The sequence below is a fragment of the Gracilinanus agilis genome, chromosome 2 (genome assembly GCF_016433145.1).
Source record: "Gracilinanus agilis isolate LMUSP501 chromosome 2, AgileGrace, whole genome shotgun sequence".
NCBI classification, from domain to species: Eukaryota; Metazoa; Chordata; class Mammalia; order Didelphimorphia; family Didelphidae; genus Gracilinanus; species Gracilinanus agilis.
The window spans coordinates 267,875,750-267,902,299 of NC_058131.1; the positions used below are offsets into that span (position 1 = coordinate 267,875,750).

Consider the following 26,550-nt stretch of genomic DNA (forward strand, 5'->3'; position numbering starts at 1 on the left):
GAAGGAAGGAAGGAAGGAAGGAAGGAAGGAAGGAAGGAAGGAAGGAAGGAAGGAGAAACTTAAAATACAAGAAGCATCATCTTCCTTGGGATTTGGGATCTTGCTCTGCATTTGGGGGTGATGGGTATGACTCATGAGGCTTGTCGGCAGCAGCTCTGGTAGAAAAGATCAAGGCTGGGTTTCCAGGCTAGGTCAGCCTGTTGCCACTCATGGACCAACCTGAGTGAGATCCTCATTCATGTATCCAATGAGATGGGAATGAAGCCTGGGGAAAATGTCACATTATAACCAAAATAGACCCCATCCTAATGAGCCTTTTTATTAAAGGGTGAGTTAACAGGCTTTAAGGCCCTCTCAAAATGAAGAGCTTAAGTTCAGACAAATGAGAGAGACACCGTTTAAGGGGCACAGTGGGCCCTCGAGTCAGGTGGCTGAGTACTGAGGCTGGCTGGTCTTGCCACTGTGCCTTGTTCCAATGTAGCTGCTCTCAGGCTGGGTCTGCCTCTCAGATCCTGTCTCCAGGACTCTTCTCAGTCTCTGGTCTCAGATGACTCAGCTAGAAAATTGGCTCAAGCTTCCCTATTTTTGCTTAGGGAATAAATTAACAAGTGCCTTGTATATCCCCTGCCTGATGTCTCATCCCAAGACTCCCAGGTGAGGGCCTGTGGAATTCTGCAGGCTAGGTGGTCTCATTGTACAGGATCCATAGCTGAGCAGCGTTCCAAGGAGGCCTGATGCAGGGCTGGGATGGTCAGGACCCTGCAAGCCCTCTAACTGCACATGGCCCTTCCCCTAAGCCCAAGACCAAACACATAGGACCACAGAAATCATCACTGACAAAGCACAATATCCAAAATGGAAAGAAACCAAGACAATGAACTCAGGCATGTTAGAGACAGGGACGGCAGACAGACAGACTGATGGACAGACAGACTGACAGAGACAAAGAAAGAAAAGGGAAGGGCAGGGGGTAGTACCGAACTACATTTAGAATGTCAAAATATTCCCCGTATAAAACACCAGGCAGCTCCCATTCAGGATGAAGCTGGCTGACACTCCCCATCTAGGCCTAGGAGGTGTTGGATCCAATGATGTGAATGGCTTTCAGGAGGGAAGAGGAGTTAAAGCAGGCGAGGAAATGAGCCACATGGGTGCATATATCAGAGAGCCATTTATGGAATATCGTAACAGAGAGCAACTCACGGTGAATTTACGCTGGAGGCGGATGAGCTGCGAGATACAGTGCCTCGATTTTGCTTTACAAAACTGCACATGCAAAAAACAGAACAGAGCCAAAGGTGAGAAAAAATAAGATAAAATTCTAACACACAGGGAGGAGACTCGGACCGCTGTGGCCCGGTCTGGCCCAGCCTGACCCGTCAGGAGAAGACTGCAGCCTGGTCTTGGAAGGAGCCCAGGGAGGCTTTCAGAAAAGTGCACCAGCTACAAAAGAAAACCATCTTCTCAAAGAAGGGAAAGTGGGGGCAGGAAGGTAGGAAGAGATGACACCAGAGTTGACTCCCACCCCTTCCCAAAAATCCCCCCTGAGAAACACAACCAATGCTTAAAAGAGAATGAGAAGCCATTAACCCTCCCCTAACCCCAACCCTGCAGCCCCCCCTTAAAAACTAGTCTGAGGCCCTGGGGCTTTCTCATTCCCAGACAGCCAAAAGGTGGACCCAGAACCTACTTGGGCTTTTTCACACCCACCCATGACTTGGGGTGAAAATTAGCCACTTACATCCAGGCATTGTCTTTGGGTGGAGGATGAAGGTGCTCACCATGAGCTAAAGATCACTGTTCTCCATGTCCCAGTTAGCTTAGGGCTACCAATAAAAAAATTCTGTTGACTTTTCTAGTTTCTTGACCCCAAGCCAAGCAGCCCCTATTTATGGTGAGAGAGCTTCTCTTCCCCCTGAATCTAGGCTCAGGTAAGAAGGTTTCTGCAAAGCTTTGGTGTTTAAGTTTATAGACCATCTGGGGTGGTCACATCAACAACAAAAACAATAATAATTACCATTTGTAGAGTGCCTTAAGGTTTGAAAAACCACTTATCTCATTGGATCCTCACAACCTGTGAGGGAGGTGCAAATTAGCCCCATTTTACAGACGAGAAATCTCAGATGGAAAAGGTTAAGTGATCTGCCCAGGGTCACTAGTATTGAGGCAGGATTTGAAGTCATCTTCCTGACTCCAAGAACATGACTCTATCCTCTGTGCCATCTCACTGCCTAAATTTTCAATTATAAATTTAAAACCAAGCTCTTTCTTGAACACTTGATTGTAATGCTGGAATCAGGGGTGTGCTGGTGTCAGATTGTACCAGCTCAGGCAACTGTTACATTTTCACATGAACATTTAAACCTTAAAACCAGCAAATGCTACAAAAATCGAGGCTCGGTTGCTTGCTTTGTTAGACTTAAGTAAGTGATGGAGACTTACTCTGGTCGTCTCAAGAAAGTGATGCAGAAAATGTTAATAATGCAGATTAAATTTAATAGTGGACTAAATACAGTTTTCCCCCAGGAGAGCTAGTTGCCAAACATTTATCAGCACACCTCTGGCTGGATTCAGACACATCACTTCTGAGTAGGAAAGAATCTTGGAGTCAATCAATTCCAAATTTTGTTACAGATGAGGAAAGTCAGGGCAGAAAAAGAAATGACTTGTCCATGGGGAAACAGTAAATGGTAGGCTAAGAATGAAATGCAATTCTCCTGTCTACTCCTTAGCGGGTCTGCCTCCAAAGACCCAGAATACCTCAATGAAATCTGAAAACTGAATTTCATTTGCATCCCTGTTACCCAAAAGACAGGTAAACTACCCCACAGATGAACCAAGGGGCTTCTTTTCTCTCTGAGCTTCTTGAAAGAAGGCAGCTCAATAACTCTCCTTTACTATCTGTTCTGCTAGTCTCTTGACTTCTGATCTGAGCAAGGAAATGAGCTCAAGCTCCTTTTCCCCTAGATTTAGGTTCTCAAGAAGTCAGATTCCTTCTAAGAATGGGAACATAAGAGAAATCAGGCAGTGAGCCAGTCCAGGAACAATTGCACAAGGCTCATGGGCGGTCAGAGACTGGCCTCTCCCTTCCAATCTCCATCTCAGCTCCTCTCTAAGGCCTAGGACTGAGGGAATTCCCTCCGACACTTGCTATAGGCCTGAGGCTGAGTCCTCTGCTGGAGAGCCAGGACTAAGCAGGACTCCTGGGCCAGGAGCTAGAAGAAGCTTCTTAGTGAGGCTGATAGAGTGCTTCCATTTTGTGAGAAAGCTGACAAAACCTTGGACTTTCCAATTCTCTAATGCTCTTGAAGGGCCCAGCAGCAGACTTGCCTGACCATGTCCTTTTGGCCAGCTTTCAGTCCCATTCAGGGTTGAATCCCAGAACCAGGGAGGATCTGGAGCCTGAGGGGAAAGGGGCAGTGTGGGACCTAGGAATACCAAAGTCCGTCTGAGTCATAGTCCAAATCGAGACAACTTGAATTGCTAAAAGTTCATGAGTGGGAAGTGAGTCTAATCATAGTAGGAACCCAAAAGGAGCTGGTCTCTGCCGTCAGCTGCCCATTAAACCAGGAAAAGGCACAGCTCTGGGACTCATTGCAGGCCTGACACAGAGTGTGTCATGGTACACCATCCACAGAGAGGTCCCTGGGGTCAAGGAAAAGGACAGATGTCTGCAGTCGCTATAATAGTCAGTCAACGGTTGAGGGTGAGCCCCCAACACAACTTCTCTTTCCCCTTCCTGACAAATGAATGACTTTCTCTCTGACCCAAGGGAATAGATTAAATTAAAGTCCTCTGGATGACCGGCCAAGCTCACAATGCCCTAACTCCAGCCAGCAATCTGGAGTTCTAGGAACCCAGACTTCGGCACTGTTTTACCCCTCAAATATGCAGGGACCATCCTTCCATCCTATTTCTCAGACCCCCCCCCCCCACTAACAGGCAGATCCTGAGAGGTTGGTCTCCTCTGCATCTGACATCGGTTTCTCAAGGTCTCTGACATGAATGACACTCAAGGAACTCCACACCACACCTGGCAGAAAAGGACCAGCACTAAGAAGCACTCCCACTCCCTACCCCCACACACCATCGTCATTCCATTCCGTTACTTACCATGACTGTGCAGAAAGAGGAATAGAAAAAGAGAGAGAGAAAAACACAAAGACACACAGACAGATGGACAGACAGACAGACAGACAGACTGGTGGACGCCTGCCTCGCTGGGCATCATGGCTTTATGTCGGATGGCTGCACCATACAACAAAGGCAAAAAAGCAAACACTGGGAAATCCACACCCATGTCCTTTCTGCCCCTCTTCCTCCATCCTCAAACAGATACACAGGGACAATAAGAGATACATACACATATACAGAGAGGCACATACATAGGCTTGCACACAGAGTCACGCACACATCCGGAAACACTCAGGGAAAAGAGGCGCACTGGAAGCTAAAGGGAAAGAACAAAGAACCCCCAAGCTCCAAAGGCCATCTCCCTTCATCTAAGGAGCCCTTCATTTTGGGCTTGCTGGTGATTCATGAAGGTTTTTTCGACTGCCAGTCATGCCCAGTGATGGTTTATAAAAGACACAACCACAGAATCCAGAACCATGAGGCCTTCATGACAGTCAGAGCCTGCAGAAGATATAGGCCCACACTCCCAGCCCTGCTCCCCAATATATGTACAAAAGGGACAGAGAGAGGGAGGGAGAGGAAAAGAGGAAAATCAGTGCCCCACAGAGTGAGAGTGCTGGGGGGTGTTCTTGGGTCTGAATCACTCTGTGTATAGGGCAATGATGGAGCATGTTCCCCCGAGGCTATCACATAGGAGCGAGGATTTCCTTGTCCATCATAACTCTACAAAGAAACAACTCAAGGAGCTCCAGTTCAAAGATTTCTATTTCTAGTGTTCATCTTCCTTCACTCAGGAGCCCCCGTGAACAGCAGTTCTGTCTATAGATGTGTCTAGAGACCCCGTTACCGAGAGTGACCATAAAACACAAGCCAAAGGTGGGGTAAGACCATCGGTGTGTGCCATGCACACTCACTGGACTGAGTGTTTCCACCCTGGGCCCTGACTGGGACCATCCCTGGTATTGTGCCATCTCAAAGACTACCTACTCTGGAAACTTGGAAGCAAAAGGCTAGAAGGTAGCATGATAACCCACCCCAAGCTCTGAGACCAGAAGGGGCCTCTCCCCAGGTCAGGTGACTTTGGCATTCCCAGGGGTGGGTGAGAAAGAAAGGAAGGTGTTGATAGATGTGCTAGGCACAGCCCCTTTTGTACACAGCATTGGTGCAATCCTGGTGGAGAGAAGGAGTCAGGGAGGAGGAACCTTCAAGGATAAAAGGAATTTAGGAAGATAGGATTTTCCAAATCCAAATTAAAGGATAAACCAATTTATACTTCCAAGAGGAAGAAGAAGGGGAAGTGAGGCAGGGCTCGCCTCCCATCTCTGCTTCTCCCAACGTCTGTGCACCAATGGATATCTCCCTGACTGCCCACCCCACTGCCCTCCCTTCCATCTGATCCCGGAGCTCAGGTCCAGGGTGGGAGCAGGCTCACTGCTGTACACAACAGAGGGCTTCAGAGGGGATGGGGGACAAACTGAACAAACTCACTCACCTCTAGAAACAATAAAGCATGGAAAATGCTAAACAGAAAAAAACCACAAAGCCCGAGTGAAACCATGAGCTGAAACGGAGCAGTCAGAACATTAAAGAGTCAACTTGTCTTGGTTGGTTATTATTTTCAAACAGACATAATTCCAAAGAACAGTTGTCATTCCCTCCCCCTGCCCCCAACCTTTGGCCCCCAACATTAACCTGTCACAGTGAGCCAGGAGATAGATCTCCCCAACAGAGTTCACCAGGTGAAAAAGGCAGAAAAAAATGGAAACCAATCCCATGACATTTCTCTTCTTTCTATAAAAGAGGAATCCTCTCCCTAAGCACCACAGAATGAGGGCAAGGGGATGAGTTCTGGCGACCCAAGCCAGAAACTATTTCATGTTCGTGAATCTCACTAAAATCTAGGGATCACCCTTTACCCATGGTGTGATCAGTCTGGTTGATGACTGGCCACTCACAGCCTTTCCACAGGTCTATTCCTCGACATCGCACCCAATGACAGGATGGAATTCTCAGCCCAGAAGTCCCAGAGGTTAACCTAAGGCAATTTGGTCCAACTAAACTGCTGAGTAATAAATGAAGTAAGGAGCAGCAGGAGAAGTGGTAGAGTGAACTGTTTTCAAAACTGTTGTCAGATTCTCCAGGACCTCTCGGGGTAGAATCAGCTAACCAGACCAAGAAAAATGAAAGCTAAAACGGGCTAAAGATTTGCTGGCTGGTGGTCCATTAATCACTCACATTGAGGGAAATGCCAAACCTCACTGCAGGAGAGACTCAGACAAAGGCAGCCTTCAATCATAGACAGTGTCTTTGCATTTTTCTGTCCTCAGAGGTCCAGAAAGGAAAAGACACACAAATGGTAAGTAGCAGAATCAACATTTGAACACAGGTCCTTTAAGCTCCAAATCAAACCTTTTTTCTACACCCCCTGATCTTAGCTGATCTGTTGTTGTTCAGTTGTTTTCCAGTTGTGTCTGACTCCTCATGACTCCATTCAGGGTTTTCTTGGCAAAGATGCTTTTCCAGCTCATTTGACAGATGAAGAAACTGAGGCAAACAGGGGGACAGGACTCGCCATGGGGCGCGAAGCTAATAAGTGGCTGAGACTAGATTTGAATCCAGGAAGATGAGTCTTCCTGACTCCAGGTCCATCCAGCCCTGCACCACCAACCTTCCTCTACTGTCTATCTCTGCATCTCCTTCTAAAGGCTTCTGCAACAGCTCAGATATTCCTGGAGGATCATCCTTGCAACCTAACGTCTCTCAAATGTTAACAATAGACCAGGGTAGGCTCCCAGTACTCCTCCATCTCCACCCCATCTGTCAAAGGCAGGTCTCTCCCCTTCAAATAATCCTTCTGCTCCAACCCCGAGTAGTGGGGCGGCTTCACCTGGTGAACTCTTTCCAGGGACTCACTAGGAGAGCGAAGGGGAAAGCCCCATCGTCTACCTCCTTCCTTCCAGGTCTAGCCAGGAGGAAGCCAGAACACGGAAGTCGGTGAACCACTGATGCCGTCCCAGGCCCCCGGCTCTACAAAGCAGATCCCCCTTCCAGGCACCCCACCCCCACCCCCAAGCAGAAAACCACCCTTACGCTGCGATGGAGATATTGGCCGCAGACAGGGGGCTGACTTCAGCGACCTCCTTGGCTTTCTGCAAAGCAAGCTTCTGATTGGCTGCTTCTTCCAACTCCTCCTCGTCCTGTCCGGAAAGTCAGAGAGTTATAAAGTTACAAACCTTTTATTTCACCGAGGAGGAAAGTGGTGCCCAGAGAAGTTTTTTTTTTGCTCGAGGTCACACAGCATGCTAAAAGCAGGTCCCTTCAAAGGCATGAGTGCGGACTCTTGAAGGTAAAAAGACACCGTAAACTTAAAGGAGGGTCCGGTCTGGGCAAGTGGGATTTCTCTGTACCTCCAGGACTCAGAATCCAAAATCAAACCCCTGGGATAAAAAATTTTAAATCAAGAAGTTTCAAAAGGCTAGAGAATCAGGAACGACCGGTTAATCAGCGAACAATATGCCTAATAAGCCAAGCCAGTGTTTGCTCTACAAAGAAGGGAATGTGGGACAGTTTTCGGGTTTCATTAAAGAGATTTTTTTGGCTTCTGAGTTATTCTGCTCTTTCCTAGGTAACCGCAGAGAACAATGAGGTGCCTAAATCAAGAAGGCGACAGTCCAGAAGCCCATTTGTCTGTCATGTGGGACAAGGGGAGAAGAATTGGAAATTTTATATAATCATTTGAAAGAGTCGCTGCTGTTTCACAATCTAATTTAGGAGATTTGGAATGAGGCCAGAGTTCCAGTTTAATTAACCTAATGAAAGCAATTAAAACTATTTCTAAAGTTATCGAACGCTTCACACGCTAATACAGCTGGGACTCTGGGGGAGAGAAATGCCCAGCCTGGGGGCTCGAGACACCTGTGGAACAAGCTTTTAAATGTGCCTCCTCTCCCCACCCCCATCTTTCTTCTCCTCATCTTGCAAATAGCCACAATTAGTACTTAAATTATAGAAGATTACAGTTCATTTTGTCTCCAGAATTGGGGGATTTGGAAACACTCCAGAGTCAACCACCCAGCACCCGGTGCATCCGTCCCTCCTCCCACATGAGCATACGGGACAACACGCTGATGATTCTGACCAACGGCAGCCCAAAGGCTCTGCCACGCATCCGGGGAGGGGAAAGAGAAAGGAAGGAGAAGGGAACAAACATTTATTAAACGCCTACAATGTGCCTGCCACTTTTCAGATATCGTTTCATTCCATCATCACAACCCCAGGAGGTAGGTTGCTACCACTGAGGAAATGGAAGCAGACAGAGGTTAAGTCACTTGCCCAGTCGTGTGGCTGTTAAGGGTCTGGTGCTGGATTTGAACTCGGAACTTCCTGACTAGGAAGCTACATGTTCTATCCACTGTGCCACCTAGTTGCCTCTGAACAACAGTCTCCCTGTGCAGAGTATCACCATCTTCCTTCCCTATTATGGACACGCAAGATAGCAAATTGACTCCAACCAACAGGAGGCATTGTTTTCCAAGTGGAAAGAACCATGAACTTTGAATCATGGAGCCTGAGTTTGAATTTTGGCTTTTCTACTTGCTAGCTAAGCAACCTGGAACATTTCCCTTACCCTCTGTGGATCTCAGTTTCCTCATCTGTAAAATGAACACGTTTTGGATTAGATGGTATCTCAGGTTCCCTCTGGCTTCAGCTCCTGACTGACTGTCAGTATCTATGAGCCAGCCTGGGCAGGGCTAAGCTCACTAAAGGAGGGGGAGGGCTGTCAAATGCCCCCCTTAGTTCTCTGATCTTTCATTAGCCCTATCTGTCCACTCACTCTGCCAAAAACAACGTTTCCTGCTTTCTAGCTAAATTTCCAGCTTCTCACTATGTTTATAGACTCCTGACTATATTTGTCCCTTCTGGCTAGAGTTCCAGCTTTCTAGGTGGCTTGAATTTTTTTTTTTTTTTTTTTTGCTATATTTGTCACTTTCTAGATGTCTTGGCAGCAGCCTAATCATCCGCTCCCTCCGGATCTGGGGACCTGGCCAGTGAATGAAGGCAGACTACTGAGGCAGGCACAGGGGTTGGTAGAAAAAAAATAGAACTTTTCAGCTCCTGGCTAATGGAAAGGGTCCCAGGAATATATGAATTTCTCCATTCCATTTCTAGCAGCCATTTCAAATACCCTAGCATCAGCTTCCCTGGTATTTATCCAACTTGGGTACGCATTGCCCAGAACTCTAAGTCTTGTGATATCTGTGGGTTTCTATAAAAATATTGCTAATAATAGCATATGTATATAAAGCACTTTAAGGATTGCAAAGTGCTTTACATATATTATCATTTGAGCTTCACAGTAACCTGTGAGGTAGAGACTATCACTGCCCCCGTTATATGGATAAGAAAACTGAGACTAGTGAGATTAAATGACTTTTCCAGGGTTACAAGGCAATTGAGTACCTAAATCCCTAACAGGTTGCCCAATGTCAAATCCAGAACTCTATCCATTCCCTATACCAGAACTTCTTAATCTAGAGTCCACAGTGGCTAGATTTCAGAGTCCATGAATTTGGGTAGGAAACATTTTTTTTTTCTAAGAAAAATCTTTTTTAAAAAATCTTTATTTTTACTAACCTCTCATTGCAATTTTGCATTTATTTCAGTTATTTAAAAACATTATTTGAGAAGCTGTCTGTAGGCTTCTCTAGACTCCTACAGGGGCTCATGACACATAGAAAAAAAGGCTAAGAATCCATGTACAATATCATGCCGCCTCTCTGCCCCACATCAAGCAGTCTTACAGATGTAATATATTAACAGTTGGGCCTTCTGCAGTCATCAGCACTATGCCTGCCTAAGAAGAGAAGGAGGGCCCAGGCTGGCTGGCTGGTGCCTGAATGGGTAATACTAGCCTGTTCACATATTGGAATAAGCAACTTCAAGGAGTCACTGGTGCTCAGAGCCTCTGTTCCAACATCAGAGACCTCCCTCCCTTCTCCAAAGAGCTCAGGTGTGAATCCAACAAAGAAGTGACCTCTAAGTCTGCCCAGAACAAAAGAGCCACGTGTGGATTTGGGGAGGGGACAGGGAGTGGATTAAAGGGTCTTCACGGGCTGTGAGGTTGGCTAGCCCAAGGCCTGTGGCCTCAGAGGGATCCTGGAGCCCTAGGTAAAGTCCAGAAGGGCTTCGCTGGGAAATATTCTGTTCTTTTAGGAAAACAGCACCCATGTCTGGTGTTATCTTTCTAAGGCACTTCTAGGGTTGGAATGGAATCCATTTGATCACACTTTGGGTAAATGTCACAGAAGGTATCTCTCATCATCATGGCTTTCTTTGCCATGGCCAGGTCTCTCAGGAAAGAAATGTTTTGAATTTTTTAAAAAATGGTCTCCACTCAAAGATCAAGGGGTTTTCTTTTCTGCTAAGTGGTTAGCTTACTGCTAGGACTACTGGGCGGTGCTCCAGAAATTTGACCCAGGAGTGAAACAAAGTTTTCTCAGCCCAGTGACCAGGGATGCTTGCCCACTCATGTGCGCACACACGTGCACACATACACACACACACACACACACACACACACACACACGCTAAAGAGACTAGAACCATTGTGTACATTCTGCACAGCACAATCTCTGGGAGGCAGCTGAAGAAACAGGAATTCAAGGAGAAGATCTCATGCCCTAATTCTACTTTGTAGTCAAGGCCATTTACAGAATGGACATGGCCAGGCTATCCCTCAACTCCTGAAGAGGGAGGCCTGATACGTTTCAGGGGGGCTTTTGGCTCCCAGTCAAATGCCCTGTCCAAGTACAGAGAAATCCTTTCCCACTGCCCCCTACCTCTAGCATCTCACCAGCCATTTATGTCTACTCCCAGCTCACCTTGGTCAGCTCCTGGGCGTTGGCAAGATTGTCCACGGCAATAGCCAGGAAGACATTCAAGAGGGTGTCTGGTCAGGTTCCAGCTAAGGAAAGACTATGCAGACCAAGTGCCATCTCCTCCTCTTGTCTCCCACTGTGGGCTGTGTTGGCACTAAGAACATGCTCTGGGATAAAGTGAACCCCCACACCACCAATCCTTTCTATTCACATATCGTTCTGCTGAACAGAGCTCCAGCAGAAACTCCCAAGAAATAAATATTTCATCCCTGTACACCAAATGTTCTTAACCTGGGATTCATGGATTTTAAAAAATAATACACTGATGACTATATTTCAATTATAATTGGTTTCCTTTGTAATGTTGTCTATTTTTCTACTTAAAAATATTCTTCTGAGAAGGGAATGGGGTTAAGCTTCACCAGACTGCCAAAAGTGCCAAGGGTACAATAAAGCTGAGAAATCCAGCTGCATCTTTTCCTTGTGATCACCTTTCTTGGTTTACTAATTCCTATATCTCTGGATCCCCTGAAGATAAAAAACCCACAAAGGACCCTGTGTCTATCAAGCTTTTCTTTCTTCCTTCCCTTTCCAAGTCTTCTGGGCCCTAAAGGCTGGCTCTCCTCTACACTGACATGGGGACTAGGCACCCCCAGGGCCCAATCACATGTATCTTTCAGGCATCACTAGCCCTGCAGAGAGTCTTACCAGAGCTGTGAGATCGGCAATTGGCTCTTACCCACCTGCCCCAAGGCAAGAGGGAAAGAAAATAGGTCTGGACTACAGATGTGAACATGATAAATTTCCGAAACACAAGAATAGATGAATGGGGACAGAGAGGGGGAAAAGTGCAAGTGGCTGCTTTGCACTGGTTTTCCTGATTACAAAAGTCAGAGCAAGAAAAGACCTCAGAGATCAACTAGTTTAACCTCTTTTGACCAACATGGAAACTGAGTTACAAAAAGATTAAGTTGCTTGCTCAAGGTCATAGAGGTTGAAAGTACAGAAGAAGGGAGATATAAACTCAAATCCTTTGATTCCCAAGTCCAATGCCCATAGGAAGGAGGTGAGACTCCAGGTTGTTTGAAAAGCCTCCCTTGCTTCTAGAGGTTTCTCCGCCGTATGGCTGGACCAGGCTCAGATTCAGAGAGGACTTGGCTGCTCTGGCTCAGAAAGGCGCCTGTTTTCTGCTCCTCTTAGAGCCCAGGAGAGCAAACCAATAGATGGCTTCCTTTCAGAGATCTGAGACTACTAGATAATCAATGGAACTTTTTTCTCTAAACTCAAGGAATATACTCTGCTGCTCAGGGCCCCTCCTACTGCCCCAGTTCCTGTAGCTCTGAGTTTTCTGGGAATTGGATGCTGGAGCCTTGGAAAACATAACTACTATAGCAGCACAGCTGCCAACAGCTGTCCCCTCCACCTCTCTCAGTTTATGGAGGCAAAACCCAAGACCTCCAGTACCCCCAGGATCCCCTCCCAGCTCCTCCCCAGGTCCTGATCTTCCTGCCTTCCCAGCAAAGTCTTTTGGTTTCTCCAGAGGGAGTGGTCTCACATCCTAACACTGCTTCTTCCAAAAAAGGATAGAGAGGGTCACTTTCCTCTTCCCCCATAGCAGGAGAAACTCAGTTACCAAATAATAACAATGATAATTATTTCTACTTATATAGTACCTTAAGGTTTCTATAAAGTCTCGCAGTTCCCATTTCCATGGCAACCAGGAAGAGGTTCTGAGCCTCTGAGAGGGGTCAGTGCCACAGTGTAAGCCACTGTCTGGCACGTGGACATGACTGTCTGTGTTTAAGATGGTGGCTGGGTCGGTATATGCCTGGTTGCAAATGGGTATTCCTTCCTTCCTTCCTCCCTCCCTTCCTTTCTTTCTCCCTTCTTTTTTCTTTTCTTTCCTTCATCCCTTTCTTTCTTCTTTCCCTTCCTTCCTTCTTTTCTTCCTTCTTTTCTTCCTTTCTCATTTTCCTTCTTCCCTTCCCTTTTCCAGCCATATATGTGTATGACTATGTGCAACTGTAGTCTGTCTGTAGCCACGTGTGACTCTGGGAGATGTCTACATGATGAGTGTGCCTGCACAGCTTTGGGTCTTCATGTGTTGTGTCTAGGTGATGCTGTAGCTATGCATGTGTATCTTCCAGTGGGTATGTCCTTGGCTGACTGTGCACCTGTGGCCCTGTATAAGGCTGTGGGCATGGCTGTGTGCCCGTGTGTGCCTCTGGGACCGTCTCTGGCTGGGCTGTGCACGGATGTGTAACCCTGCATCTATGGGACTTGGCCTATCGATGTGTATGACTGTGTGCCTCTATGTAAAAGATAGTAACAGAGACGTCACGGTTACAGTAATAACTGTGAGAAGCTGGGCCAACTCCCCCATCTCACAACTGTCTCCCTGCCCACTCAGACTTTGTGCCGCAGCCGCCCTGCTTGCTGGGTAGACAAATCACTTGCTTTCCTGAGTTCATGCACATTATTCCCAAGCCTGAGCCTTGCTTACCATGACTAACCCTTCCAGCATTTCGAGTGACAGGCCTGGGAAGCCCCCCTCAGTGAGCCAGGACCTCAACAATCCCTCTGGATTCTGGCAACCCTCCCCACTCAGCTGCTGACAGCATCTGGCTTCTGAGCGAGGAAGGTCCTTTCAGTTGTATCAGTCGTGTCAGACTCTTCTTGACCCCATTTGGGGTTTTCTTGGCAAAGCTACTGGAATGATTTGCCATGTCCTTCTCCAGCTCATTTGACAGATGAAGAAACTGCAGCAAACAGGGCGAAGTGACCTTCCCCGGATCACATAGCTAGTGTCTGAGTCTAGATTTGAACTCCAGTCTTGCTAATTCCTGACTGAGCACTCTATCCACTGTGCCACCTAGAAAGGTGCTTAGGGATCACCTAATCCAATGCCCCCACTTTACAAATGAAGAACTGGAGGGGAGGGGAGGGCACTTAGCCCAGGTCAGATAGTATTTAAGCTTCAGATTCTAACATAGGTCTTCTGATTCCAAATCCTGGGCGATGCAGGTGATCTCCCAAATGCTTTGCACGTCCTGATTTGTCTTTGCTGACTTGTGCCTCTCAGGATCAGTTCTTTCCCTTTTCTTTTAGGTCTCCCTTCCCAGAAGACTAGCGTTCCCTGAGAGTGAGCATCAGCCTGCTCAGCCTTTGTCTTTTCTGAGCTTGGAAATCCCTGAGAAGTCTGACATAAGATGGTGCTTTGTCCACATCCTGGGGGATAGCAGGTGAAACATGGATTTGGTTAATTAGTTGGGCCCCAAAGGTATTTTTTTAAACCTTACTTTCTGTCTTAGTATCATTTCTAAGACAGAAGAGCAATATGGGCTAAGCAGTTAAGTGACTTGTCCAGGGTCATACAGTTAGGAAGTGCCCGAGTCCAGATTTGAATCGAGGGCCTCCAGACTCCAGGCCCGGTATTCTACCCATTGTGCTATCTAGAGTCTTTCATAACCACCCCACTAGGTTCTTTAATAAGGGTTTTTGGAATTCATGGGACCAGAGCCAAATAAGTTTGTCAGAAGTCACCTCATACATTCCCTAAGTTTCCAAAATAAATCCCTAACTTATTCTCTCCTAGAGGCTAGAATCCTCAGGGATCGAGTCAGGCTGAGGCTATTTTCAAAAGCTGTCCAGATCAATGAGAGGAGAAAAACTCCAGGATGGATCATTATCCAACTCACACTATTGGAGCAAGAGCTGGGAGAAACCTCTTTATAGAGGTTTTATAGAGAATAGAGAATCATCTATTTCAACCTCTTCACTTTAGATAGAGGAAAACCCCAGTTCAGAAAGAAGAAGATCATCCATTACATTAAATATCAGAGCTGTGAAGTCCTCTGACTTCGAGGCCAAAGGTGCAGCTTCACGGAAGGATACAGTTTCCAAACAGCGTCAGGATGATAAAATAAAAAGAGGAGAACATTCCTTTGCTGACTCCACCTTGGGATTCGATCCCGTGATACATCACTACATTCCAGTCTTCACCCGTCAGGATCTGTAGGGTGAAACACAGGAGAGACTTCAGTGTGTGTACATAGATGGGCACGCACACGCACATATACACAAAAACAGTGCCTAAGGGGAGAGTTCACAGGCTAGGGGGCCAAGACAAGCCCTCAATCTCCAGCCACCAAGCTGGAGTAGACCCAGGCCCTCCAAATCTTACCCCTCAAACTCTGCAACATGGAAGCAAAGACGGAAATGTGCCCACACAGAGACAGGCACATATAGATACAAAAGACGTACATCCTTCCACCACCACCACCACCACCCACCCACCCCTACAGGAACCCAGAATAGGTCTTTGAGGGTTTCTGAATCAGTTTAGCTTCTGAAATTGGAAGGAACATATATGGCTGTCCCAAGTGGAGAGGCCACTGGCACAAACCTTGCCAGCTCAGAGCCTCAGAGGAGAGACCACACTCAGACCCATTTTCTGGCCTTTCCTTCACTAAAGGGCGTTTCCTAACTTGAGGATTTGAGTATAGTTTGGCAGGCTGACTCCCAGATACTCTCTGAATTTTTTTTTAACCTTAAACTTCTGTATATTGGCTCCTTGGTGGAAGAGTGGTAAGGGTGGGCAATGGGGGTCAAGTGACTTGCCCAGGGTCACACAGCTGGGAAGTGTCTGGGGCCAGATTTGAACCTAGGACCTCCTGTCTCTAGGCCTGACTCTCACTCCACTGAGCTACCCAGCTGTCCCTCTGAATTTTGTCTAGAATGGAATTTCCCTTTCAATTTTTGTTCCAGGATTCTTTTATTGCTATAGAGTAGGAATTCTTAATATTTGGTCCCTGAGCTCCCAAAAGTTCTGTGGATAGGTTTCAAAGGATGGAAAAAAATATTTTCATTGAAAATTATTTTCAATAACCTCTCATTGAAATTTCCTTCAATCATGAATGTAGGAAGCAACCACTATTCTGAAAAAAGGTCCCACAGCTATCACCAGGCTGCTAAAGGGGCTCTCTAGTTAAGAATCCTTGCTACTGACATCTGTGAATTTATTTTGAATGCTACTACTTTAATCAAACTATTATCTCAGTTTCTTTGCTGACTTTCTAGGATATTTTAAAGTAATCCATCATGTCTTCAAAGAGCAGGGATACTTTTTTCCCTTTTGTCAGGCTCACTCTTCATTCCAAGGAGTCCCAGCTGGGCCCCTTATCATGGAACAGCAGGGACAAAGGAAAGCTGCATTTAAAGACAGAGGAGTTTTTTAGGTACTTTCAAAGGAGGCTGGGAAGGAGACACTACTAGAACCACATTGTGCTCAGAGGTCATTGCTGGGTCAGGGAGGAGGGATGGAGGGGAGATCTGGACAGAACATCCTTGTGGCTACCCTGAATGCCTCATTCAGAGCTCTTGGGGTAGAGTAGGGGGAGGATGTCAATATAATTCCAGGCCCCAAGGCTCACAAGCAGCTCACAGAAGGGAAATCATTATCAAGCAAGTTCTTCTTAGCCAGAAGCATTTGGTGTATTTAAAAGGTCTTAAAAGCATCCTTTTCTCTAAATTTGAGAGAGCCTGTCCATCAAGGCTTTTGCCTTAGGGAGGTAGGGGTGGAAGTGGTAGGGGAGGCTCTATCTTACTAGGAAGGGACCCAGACCATCCAAAGGGGGAAGAGTTGTAGCAAAAAGTGTCTTATGATTCACGTTCACCCCCTGATTGTTAACATACTCCTGTTCTAGTTCACTATTCATCTTCCAAAAGGCCATAAAAACCTCAGAAAGAGACCTCCGCAGCATAAATCTCTTTGATATACACTGACTGCAACACTGGGGAAGTGGCTTCACCTCTCAGCATCCTCAAAGAAACTAGCTAAGAAAATAAGTTGAAGAGAAGATGACCAGCACTGCTGGAAGGAACTTCTTCACCAGGAAGATATCTAAATGGACGAAATTACAGATATATTTTGCTTTGTTTTATTTTAAAAGAACTTCAGAGATTCCATCCTGGGTCAGATCCAGGTTCCTCTAGCTTGACACAGAGACACCATGGGACGAGTTATGGAGTAAACTCCAGACTTTAATGGTTAAGGACCATACGACATTTTCGCCACCTTCTGAGGTTCTCTGATTGCTTAACACCTGCTAGTTCATCATTACCTCCTCTGCCTGTACTCAGAACATCATGGTCAGGACTGCTTTTCCAGCACTGTGGGCTCCCTCCCTTGCCCCTTCTGACCAAAGGCTGGACCAGACCATTGGGTTGGCCTGCCCAATCCCAGCTCCTGGAGTCTGGAAGTCTTGACTGGAACAAACCACACTCAGTCAGTGTCTTCGTATCCTCTGTGCCTGGAGTCTGGGTGCCTGACTAGAATGGCCCATGCCGGACCATGTAGATGACACATTCTGAAACTGAGAGCCTTACCTGGAATACAGTGAGAATTGCAGCCGGAAAAGTATCAAAGTTGGTGGTCGGAGTCTCATCTTTAAAATTGAACCTAAGAAAAACAAAAAGTCGTGGGAAGAGGCAGTCCACAGTGGGACTCAACTGGCTGCCTCAGAGGCTCCCACATGGGGGTAAATAGTCAGCAGGTGAACCTATACAGTATCTAAATCTCCACTATATGAATGAGTCGTCAATGCTGATAATTCTAGTGGCAAGCTCACATTGCTCTTGATTATGCTCTCTCCCATACTCCAGGTCCCGAGTTCTCGAGGCACAACAATTTCCCTGGAGAACCTTTGGACAGAGAACTCAAAAGCCTGAGGAAAAACACTAGTAATGATCATTCAGTCTTTTCCTGGACATCTCATGAGTATTTCTAGTGCAGAAGTTGGATTTCTCAAAAAGACTTTGCTTGTAGTTACAAGGGACTAGGGTAAAATGAAGCAGATTTACAGATCACAGAATTGTCAGGTTACAGAAAATGGAAATCTTATCCTAAAATATCCTTAGTGTAGATCCAGAAGCTTACACAGATGATACCTCATTGCCATAGTCTTGCAGCCCAGCCTTGTCCTATGGCCCCCCAACACACTGCCTTCTCTATCTCTCTCTCACTTTCTTCAACACTAGACAGATTAAGAAGAGGCCAGGTCAATTTGGAACTATGTCCAAAGAGCTCTAAAAGACTGTCTGCCCTTTGATCCAGCCATACCATTGTTGGGTTTGTACCCCAAAGAGATCATAGATAAACAGACTTGTATGAAAATATTTATAGCCGCACTTTTTGTGGTGGCAAAAAACTGGAAAACAAAGGTATGCCTTTCATTTGGGGAATGGTTGAACAAATTGTGGTATATGCTGGTGATGGAATACTATTGTGCTAAAAGGAATAATAAACTGGAGGAATTCCATGTGAACTGGAAAGACCTCCAGGAATTGATGCAGAGTGAAAGGAGCAGAGCCAGAAGAACATTGTACACAGAGACCAATACACTGTGGTAAAATCGAATGTAATGGACTTCTGTACTGGCAGCAATGCAATGACCCAGGACAATTCTGAGGGACTTATGGTAAAGAAAGCTACCCACATTCAGAGGAAGAACTACAGGAATGGAAACACAGAAGAAAAACAACTAGTTGAACACATGGGTTGATGAGGACATGATTGGGGATGTAGACTCTAAATGACTAACCCAGTGCAACTATCAATAATATGGAAATAAGTCTTGATTGATGACACATGTTAAAACCAGTGGAAATGCGTGTCGGCTATGGAGGGGGAGTAAAGAGGAAAGTAAAAACATGAATCATGTAACCACGGAAAATTTTTCTAAAAAATAAAATATTTAAAACATGAAAAAAATGAGTGACACCATCCCCAGGAGTCATTATTTATCAAGCAAAGAGTAAGGCAAAATGGAGGCCCAGGCCAATGGCTCCATTGGTATTTTGTTAATTTACTTATGGCTCGACCTGACTCTATACTCTTCCCAAGCTGAGGCCACTAGCCCCTCTCCCCATTGCCCCCCTTCCCAGGGCGATCGTTGACAGATGCCATCAGCCTGTCCCACCCACTTTGGTGAGTCAGAGCTCACCCCTCCCCACCACAGCCATCGAGGAAAAGGCCATTTCATCCACTTACTGTCCTCCAAAGAGCTGCATCCCAAGCAGGGCAAACACCACGATGAACAGGAAGAGGAGGAAGAGCAGGCTAATGATGGATTTCATGGAGTTCAGCAGGGAGACCACCAGGTTCCGAAGGGAATTCCAGTACCTAAAATGAAGGAGGACCAAGCTGACTCCCAAGACTAGACTCTTGGCCATTGTCCTGGGATGAAAACCAAGCTCTCCCTCTGGGACAGTCCTAGCTAGGCAGACAGGAAGGCCTTGCCCCCGGGATCTACCTGGATCCCCTTCTCCCTGTGGTCTCCAGCAGATGGATTCCCATACTCTATGGGCCATGCTCTTCTCCCCCTTATCCACGGTCATCTCCCTTCCAGTCCAGCGCAGGTCTGGATGGAGCCCGGAATAACTAGCAGCCGCAGGGAATGTCTGCCCAGGCACCAGTGCCAAGAACCATAGGCTTCAAGTGAAAAGGGACTTCCAAGACTGTCTAGTCCAGAAGTTCTTAACCTGCGCCCATGAACTTGTTTCTTTTTCTATTTTGATAACAGAATTCCAATAAAATCAGTTTCTCTTATGATCCTGCCTATTTTATTTCATGCATTTAAAAGTGTCATTCTGAGAAGGGTTCACCAGGTTGCCGTGATTTAGTCCAATCCCTTTATTTTAAACGGAGATTCAGAGGCTGTGTGACTTGCCCTAGGCCACAAGGGTAATGAGTGGCAGAACCAGATTCTCACGCTTCCAATACCACCACGTTCTCTCTATCACACCATGAGGCAGAACGGGAGCCAGGCCCATGTTCTCTGACTTCAGAACTGGTGCTCTTTGGACAGTGCCATAATGTGATGTGCCATATGTGTATGTGCACATATATGTGTGTATGCATGTGTGTGTCTATAGCTAGGTGGTACAATGGATAAAGTGCTGGACCTGGAGCCAGAAGAGCCTGTGTTCAAATCTGGCCTCAGACACTTCCTAGCTGGGTGACTCTGGGCAAGCCACTTAGCCTTTTTGGCCTCAGTTTCCTCATCTGTAAAATGAGCTGGAGAAGGAAATAGAGAACCAGTATCTCTGCTAAGGAAACCCCAAATGGGGTCACAAAGAGTCAGACATGAAGGAAACAACTGAACAACTATTATCTATCTTTCTATATATATGTACACACACATATATATATATATATATATGTATACATATATAATGTAGTGGAAAGGCATTAATTGGAGCTGGCACTTGACACTTGACATAAGAAAACTCTGAAGCCCAATAGCGAGTATCTTTCCCCCATCCTCTATTATGGTATAGTGGGAAAATCACTGGCTCTGGAGTCAGAGAATATGAGTTCAAATCTTATCCCTGACATTTACTGCTTGTGTGACTACAGGTAACCACCTGGGTCTCAGTTTCCTCATCTGCAAAATTGGAGTGGGGGGGTGGGGATAATGTTGGACTCTGAACAGTTCAGTTCAGAAAGACTATCTGTAAGCAAAGCCACTGGGAAATTCTGGATATTTGGATCTGACCAAAAACTAGAGAGAAGCCAGACAGCAGCCACCAAAGGCCATCACCAGAGAAGGATGATGTGGTCACTCCATTAGAGCAGGTGGCCAGAAGCCTGGCCCTAGCACATCCTCTTCAGTGCCAAGAGAAAACTGGAGAGTATCCAAGCAAAAGGGGGTTGAGGAGAGAAGGAGGAAGCTGAGGCCTGACAGATAGATTGGAGGCTTTATGTCCTCCTTGGGGAGGAAGGTACAAGCATTTATTAAGGTAGGAACTGTGCTAAGTGCTTTACAAATATCTCATTTGATCTTCACAACAACCCTGGGAGGTAGGTGCTATTATTATTCCCATTTTACAGTTGAAGAAACTAAGGCAGGCAGAGATTAAGTGGTTTGCCCAGGGCCACACAGTTAGTAAGTATTTGAGACTAAATTTGAACTCAGTTCTTCCTGACTCTAGGCCATACTACCTAGCTACCTTTGGAAAGATGAGAGAATCCTAATCTGTCTAGCCAGTATTCATGGTGGATTGTGGGATACTGAGAAGGCAGGGCTGCAGAGTAGATCCTCTCTGGTCTGAGGAGTTCTTAGACATTGGGAAAATCCCAAGAGGAAGACAGTGGGAGAAAGGAAGAATGTAGACAGAGTAAAGAGGAAATGAAGGAGGGTGGTAAAGATGGTAGGAAAAGAGGAAGAAGGAGAGAGGAGATAGGAAAGGGGAGAAGAAAAGAGAGGGAGGGAAAGAAGGCAGAGGAGAAGAGGAAAAGACTGAGAAGCAAAAAGAAGGTGGGGAAGGCAAAGAAAGAAGAGAAGGGACTGCATAAAGGGAGAAGAGAACCTCAGGCAGGACCGATAATCTCCTGGCCAGCATCCTTCTCATCTGGGGTGGATAAGTATGCCCCTAGAATGAGCAATAGGTAAACTCAGGGCATTTCTCGAGCCAAGTGAAGGGGAAATGCCACAAGCCACGAGTGGTGTTTAGCCCCATGCTTCATTCTAGACCCCTCTCAGACTCTGCCTTCTTTCTCAGTTGCTTAGTGGCTTTGGGAAAGCTGGCTGCAAAAAATAGCCTAGATCCAGCAGCTGCTCTCATTTCTCATGTTTGGGGTCTGACATTTAAAAACAAAAACAATAACAGAAACCTCCTTGGCTACATACTCTGCCTCAGAGAGGCAAAGGCATTTTCCCAAGGCCACGCAGCCAGAAAAAGGCAAGATAGCCAGATCCCCCAGCCCCTGGATGGCCCTAGATTTCCAATTCCAATGTTACAATAGTCTGGGGCTTTTACAAAGTTCCTATCACTGCCTTCAGGGGAGTAGTTTGAATTCCTTAGCAATATATTTTTGATGTATTCTGGTTGCTTGTTTGGAAAAATAAGCATTTTTAATTAATAACTGTTATTAAAATGTTTTATGACATTTTATAGCTTATCAAGGATTTTTATCTATCTCATTTGATTATCACAATAATGAAGGGAATAGGTGGGAGAGGTTTCATTATACCCATTTTGTATTTTTGTTGCTCACTGGATTCAGTTGCGTTCAACTCTTTGTGACCCCATTTGGGGCTTTCTTTGCAAAGATCTTAGAGAGGTTTGCTATTTTCTTCTCCATTTTATTTTACAGATAAGGAAACTGAAGCAAACAGGGTTAAGTGACTTACCCAGGGTCACAGCTAGAACAAAGCAGAAATAGCCCAGGAACCTAGGGCATATAATTCAAGGCCAAGGGTTCTTTCCATGGTGAAACACTGCTCATTTGTGGGAGTGACAGAAGAGGATAGTAGGAGTGAGAGGTGAAGAAAGACCTCCTGACTGGGTGAACCCTTCTCTAGGACTGTCTCCAGATCCCTGAGGCCAGTAATAGACAAGAGGGATAACTACTTGAGGCCAAAGATTTGAAAATACTCATTATCCTTCCTGGCCACCAGCCAAAATAAGCATTTAATTCACTAAAACCCACAAGGAAATGAAGACAAAAGCTATTTTCTTTGCCTCCAAAAACCTCCTTCCAAAAAGCATGTGAGTAACAGAAAGCCGATATGCGTGAACACAGAAAGCCTCAAGAGCAGATCCCGATAAATGTCAAGCCTTTTAAAGCCTTGCGTATAAAGAACAGGCGTCATCTCCCCAGAGACAGACAGAGTGTGCTCAGATCAGAACAGGCGTCTCCCCAACTCTGGTCTCAAATCAACGTTGTCCAGGAGCCAGAGAAGAAGAGGCCACTGGTCCTGGTTTCTGGCTTGGGGGGGGGGGTGGCAAGGAAAGGAGGGGAGGGGAGGAAGTGGGACCTAGTTTCAGACCAGGGATTCCCATCGATTCTCAGGAATCAGGGCAATGGAATCCCAGAACCCTAGTTGGAGGGAATCCTTGATGCCCAACCTGAGTCTAAGCTGGGATTCTCCTGATAACATATCCAACAAATGGTCCTCCAGCCACTGTCTGAACACTTCCAGTAAAGGTAGACTGTTGCCACCCACTAGCCACAAGGCAACCATGACAGCCATGATATGTGTCATATTTAATGTCTGCTCCAGGCACTGTAGGCACGACCTTGGGATTGGAAATCTCAGGCTTCCAGAGAGCTCCTCCCCCCAAACCCCAGAATTTCTAATAAGAGTAGATCCCACAGGAATTTTAAAATTCCTAAATACTGCAGCCTTACCAGAACAGCAAAGACAATTTATGATGGTAATTATGGCTTCATATCCTGTAGTGAAATGGGCTTCACACCAGAGATTTGGGCAAGAGGCCATGGGCTCCCAACTTCATACCGGAGACCTGGCTAGTCCCATGGCTAACAGGGATTCATACCACAATGTGGATAGCTCTGAGGCTAACCGAGTTTCCCATCAGGGACTTGGGCAGCCCCATACGCTACAGACTGGAACAGTCCAGAACAGGGTTTCATACCATAATGTGGAAAATCTCATAGCTATCAGGACTTCACATTAGAAAATGGACATCCCAGGGACTAACAGGGTTTGACACCAGAGACTTGGGCTACCCCGTGTGCCCCAGAGCAAGCTAGAGACTTGTATGGTCCCCTGCTAAAAAGTCTTCCTCCCATAGCAGGCTGTCCCATGATTAATCATGCCTCATACCAGACACTTAGACAGCAAGTTTGTCTGAAGGCTCAAAGTCATAGAGCAAACAGCCTGATAACTGACTCTCTTGGGGAGCTGGTCACAGAATGGACAATGAGAAAATCTAATTTCAATTACTGCACAGGAATGAGGCAGCCAAAGCAGACCCACCTCTGAACAGGAAAGTCATTCAGATGTTGAGACCTTGGGGAAGGGGTCTGAGATGGAAAAGGGGATTCTCTGGAGCAGAGATCAAAGGGGTCAAAAGCAATCTAGACCTACTTTGTGACTTTGAAAATCCTCAGCAGCCGGAGAGCCCTCAGCACGCTGATACCAAATGAAGTCCCTGGTTTGATCGCTGCCCAGATGACTTCAAAGATGCTTCCCACGATGACCTGCAAGGACACATGTTATCTCTTAGGGTGGAAGTGTGGTAGAGACTTGGAAGATGACCCAAAAAAGGACCTGCAAGGATACACACCCTCAAAGAGATGAGGAACAAAATGTGGGAGCTGCATCCCTTCCCCGATCCAGTCACCTTGTTGGGGTATGGAGAGGAGGAGGAATGGCCCAAGACATGACTTCAGGTCTGAGTGGATGGAGCTACTGCCCAGGGAACCCTCCAGGCCAACTCAGACCCCAATAGCTTCACCACTCCCTTCAGTATCAATTCATCAGAACCCTGACCCTGGGCTTTCCCACCCCAACAGAGGCTATATGAATTGCCGGCACTCTCTCCCTGGGAAGGATAGCCATCATTTTCATCTCATCTGTGTAGAGCATTCTTCACCCTCCTTCAAAACTAGCCCAATGCTCACATTTCTCAGAGAGCACCTTTGGATGAACACCACATCATCCCAATACCTTCCTCCTCTCCTCACATCTATATGCTTATTATTTGCCTCCTCCTAGATTGGGAGTGCATTATCTCCTCAAGTCATGTATATGAGAGATGGAGAATTCAAGGAGACTAGTCAAACCTGCTGACCCCTTCACAGGGTCTAAAGAGCAGGAAAAGTAACTTAAGTCCAACTCTCTCATTTTATAGATGAACAAATTGAAGCGAGAGAGGTTGACTGACTTGTCTAGGGTCACACAGCTGGTAAGGGTCTAAGGCACATTTGAACCCAGGTCTTTTGACTCTAAGTTCAGCATCCTCTGCACTGTGCAGTGTTGAGATGGCAAAATAGAATAGTCAAACTTCAAAAACCAAGTCCTCTCTTGGCAACAGTCCTTTGAGGTAGGTAGTATTATCCCCATTTTGGAGATAAGAAGCCTGAGGTTGAGTGAATCTACACAAGGTTAGACAATTACCAAGTTTTAAAACCATCTCCTGACTCCAGATTCCATAAATCTTTCATGATGACAAAAGAAATCTAGAAAGTGACCATAATGTCCTGTGTAGGGAACGGGAAGTCTTATTGACATGGGCATTGTGCATATATATATGTGTATATATATATATATATAAAACATTATGGGCATGTGCTTTCTTCCACCTGAAAACTGTAGATTTGGAAGACAGAGAAGACTATGGGAGGTGATCAGCTGCCTTTGTCTACAGATGAAGGATTAAAACTTGTTTTCTGAAGGCTTAAGATCTTGGAATTTGGATTCCAGGCTGGGGACAAGGTGAATCTCCTGAGTACTAGGAATAACATTTTCAGCTATATGCATGCATATCCATCAGGAGAATCTACATTAAAATGAGGGGAGGGAAGAAAACTGATTGACCTCCCTCCCTCTCCTTCCCCAAATTAAAAACTAGACATGAGTCAGAAAGGACAACAATGAGGTCCCATGGTATGGCCCTCCTTCTACTCCCTAATAACACCCAGTCTGGGCCCCTGTGGGGCAGTTAACTCACCCCAAAGTCAAAGCAGTTGAAGGACGAATGGAAATAATTTCTGGGCCCCAGGCCATACATCTTCAGAGACATCTCAGTGAGAAAGAGCCCCAGGAAAACAAACTCAGCAAAATCTAAAAGCCAGAAAAGAGGCTGGATTATCTGTGGGTCCTCCCAGGTAACTCCCAGGATGTTTGCTAGACACAAGAGACCCTTTGCTGCCCCTGTTGCTGCATGTCTTTTCCCCTGAAGAAATGGCGTGGCCAGCCTAGCCCTCATGGCCTTTCATCTGAGTTAAGGCCCATGACAGGCGAGCGCTGACACCCCTGGGACTACAATGCGGGGAGCTGAGCAATGATGAGAAGCAGTCATGGGCACTGGGTTAAATGGCTGATGGGAGGAAAGGGCTTGGAGGTTGCAAGCCTGTTCCTTCCTCTTCCAAGGGTCTCAGAAGCTCCATTTTACTAGTTCATTCACTAAGGATGAGGCTCCAGAATCTTGGGTTTTGATACATAAACTCTTATAAAATGGCTGTGCGAACAAGGGCCCTGCCTCTCAGATGGTGGGGTTCTCTGGCAGCCTCTTCCTTCTGAGTTTGCCCAGGACACCATATTTGCAGAAATAGCAAAGGAAAAGGGTGTCCTTTCCCCATCCCTGGAGTCCCAGAGACTGTTGAGATTGCTTGCCAGCAACCTTATTTATAGAAAAACAAAAATCTCTTTCTCGGGAAACTCATATAAAGTGATACAAGGTGAAGCAAACAATTACATACAATGACTTCCAATGAAAATAGAAAACACACACACACACACACAGATCCTGAAAACTGTGTAATCATAATTACTAAGCTTAGCCCTATGGAAGAGATGAGAAAATGATGTACCTCCTTCCCTTTTTTGCAGAGATAGAGGACCTCGAATGTGGCACGTACCAGTCAGATTGGGTTATGGCGCTGGTTCATTTGGCCAAACTACCTTTTAAAATTTCTCTTTAATTTTCTATTATAAGGAATGATTCTCTGGGAAGGGAAGAATGAGTAGAGAGGGATATATTGAGAAATAATGGTGATGTCAAA

At 46.1% G+C, this 26,550-nt stretch overlaps 1 protein-coding gene across 1 annotated transcript in view; it reads right to left on the minus strand.

Annotated features, from left to right (window-relative positions):
• Window positions 1-26,550, minus strand: part of CACNA1B (calcium voltage-gated channel subunit alpha1 B) — a 275,653-nt gene that overhangs the window by 132,014 nt on the left and 117,089 nt on the right. The window contains 7 exon segments of the mRNA XM_044659657.1: window positions 7,219-7,331; window positions 11,016-11,083; window positions 14,907-15,024; window positions 17,400-17,472; window positions 19,063-19,194; window positions 23,912-24,024; window positions 25,497-25,609. Coding sequence (XP_044515592.1) covers window positions 7,219-7,331; window positions 11,016-11,083; window positions 14,907-15,024; window positions 17,400-17,472; window positions 19,063-19,194; window positions 23,912-24,024; window positions 25,497-25,609 — 730 coding nt within the window.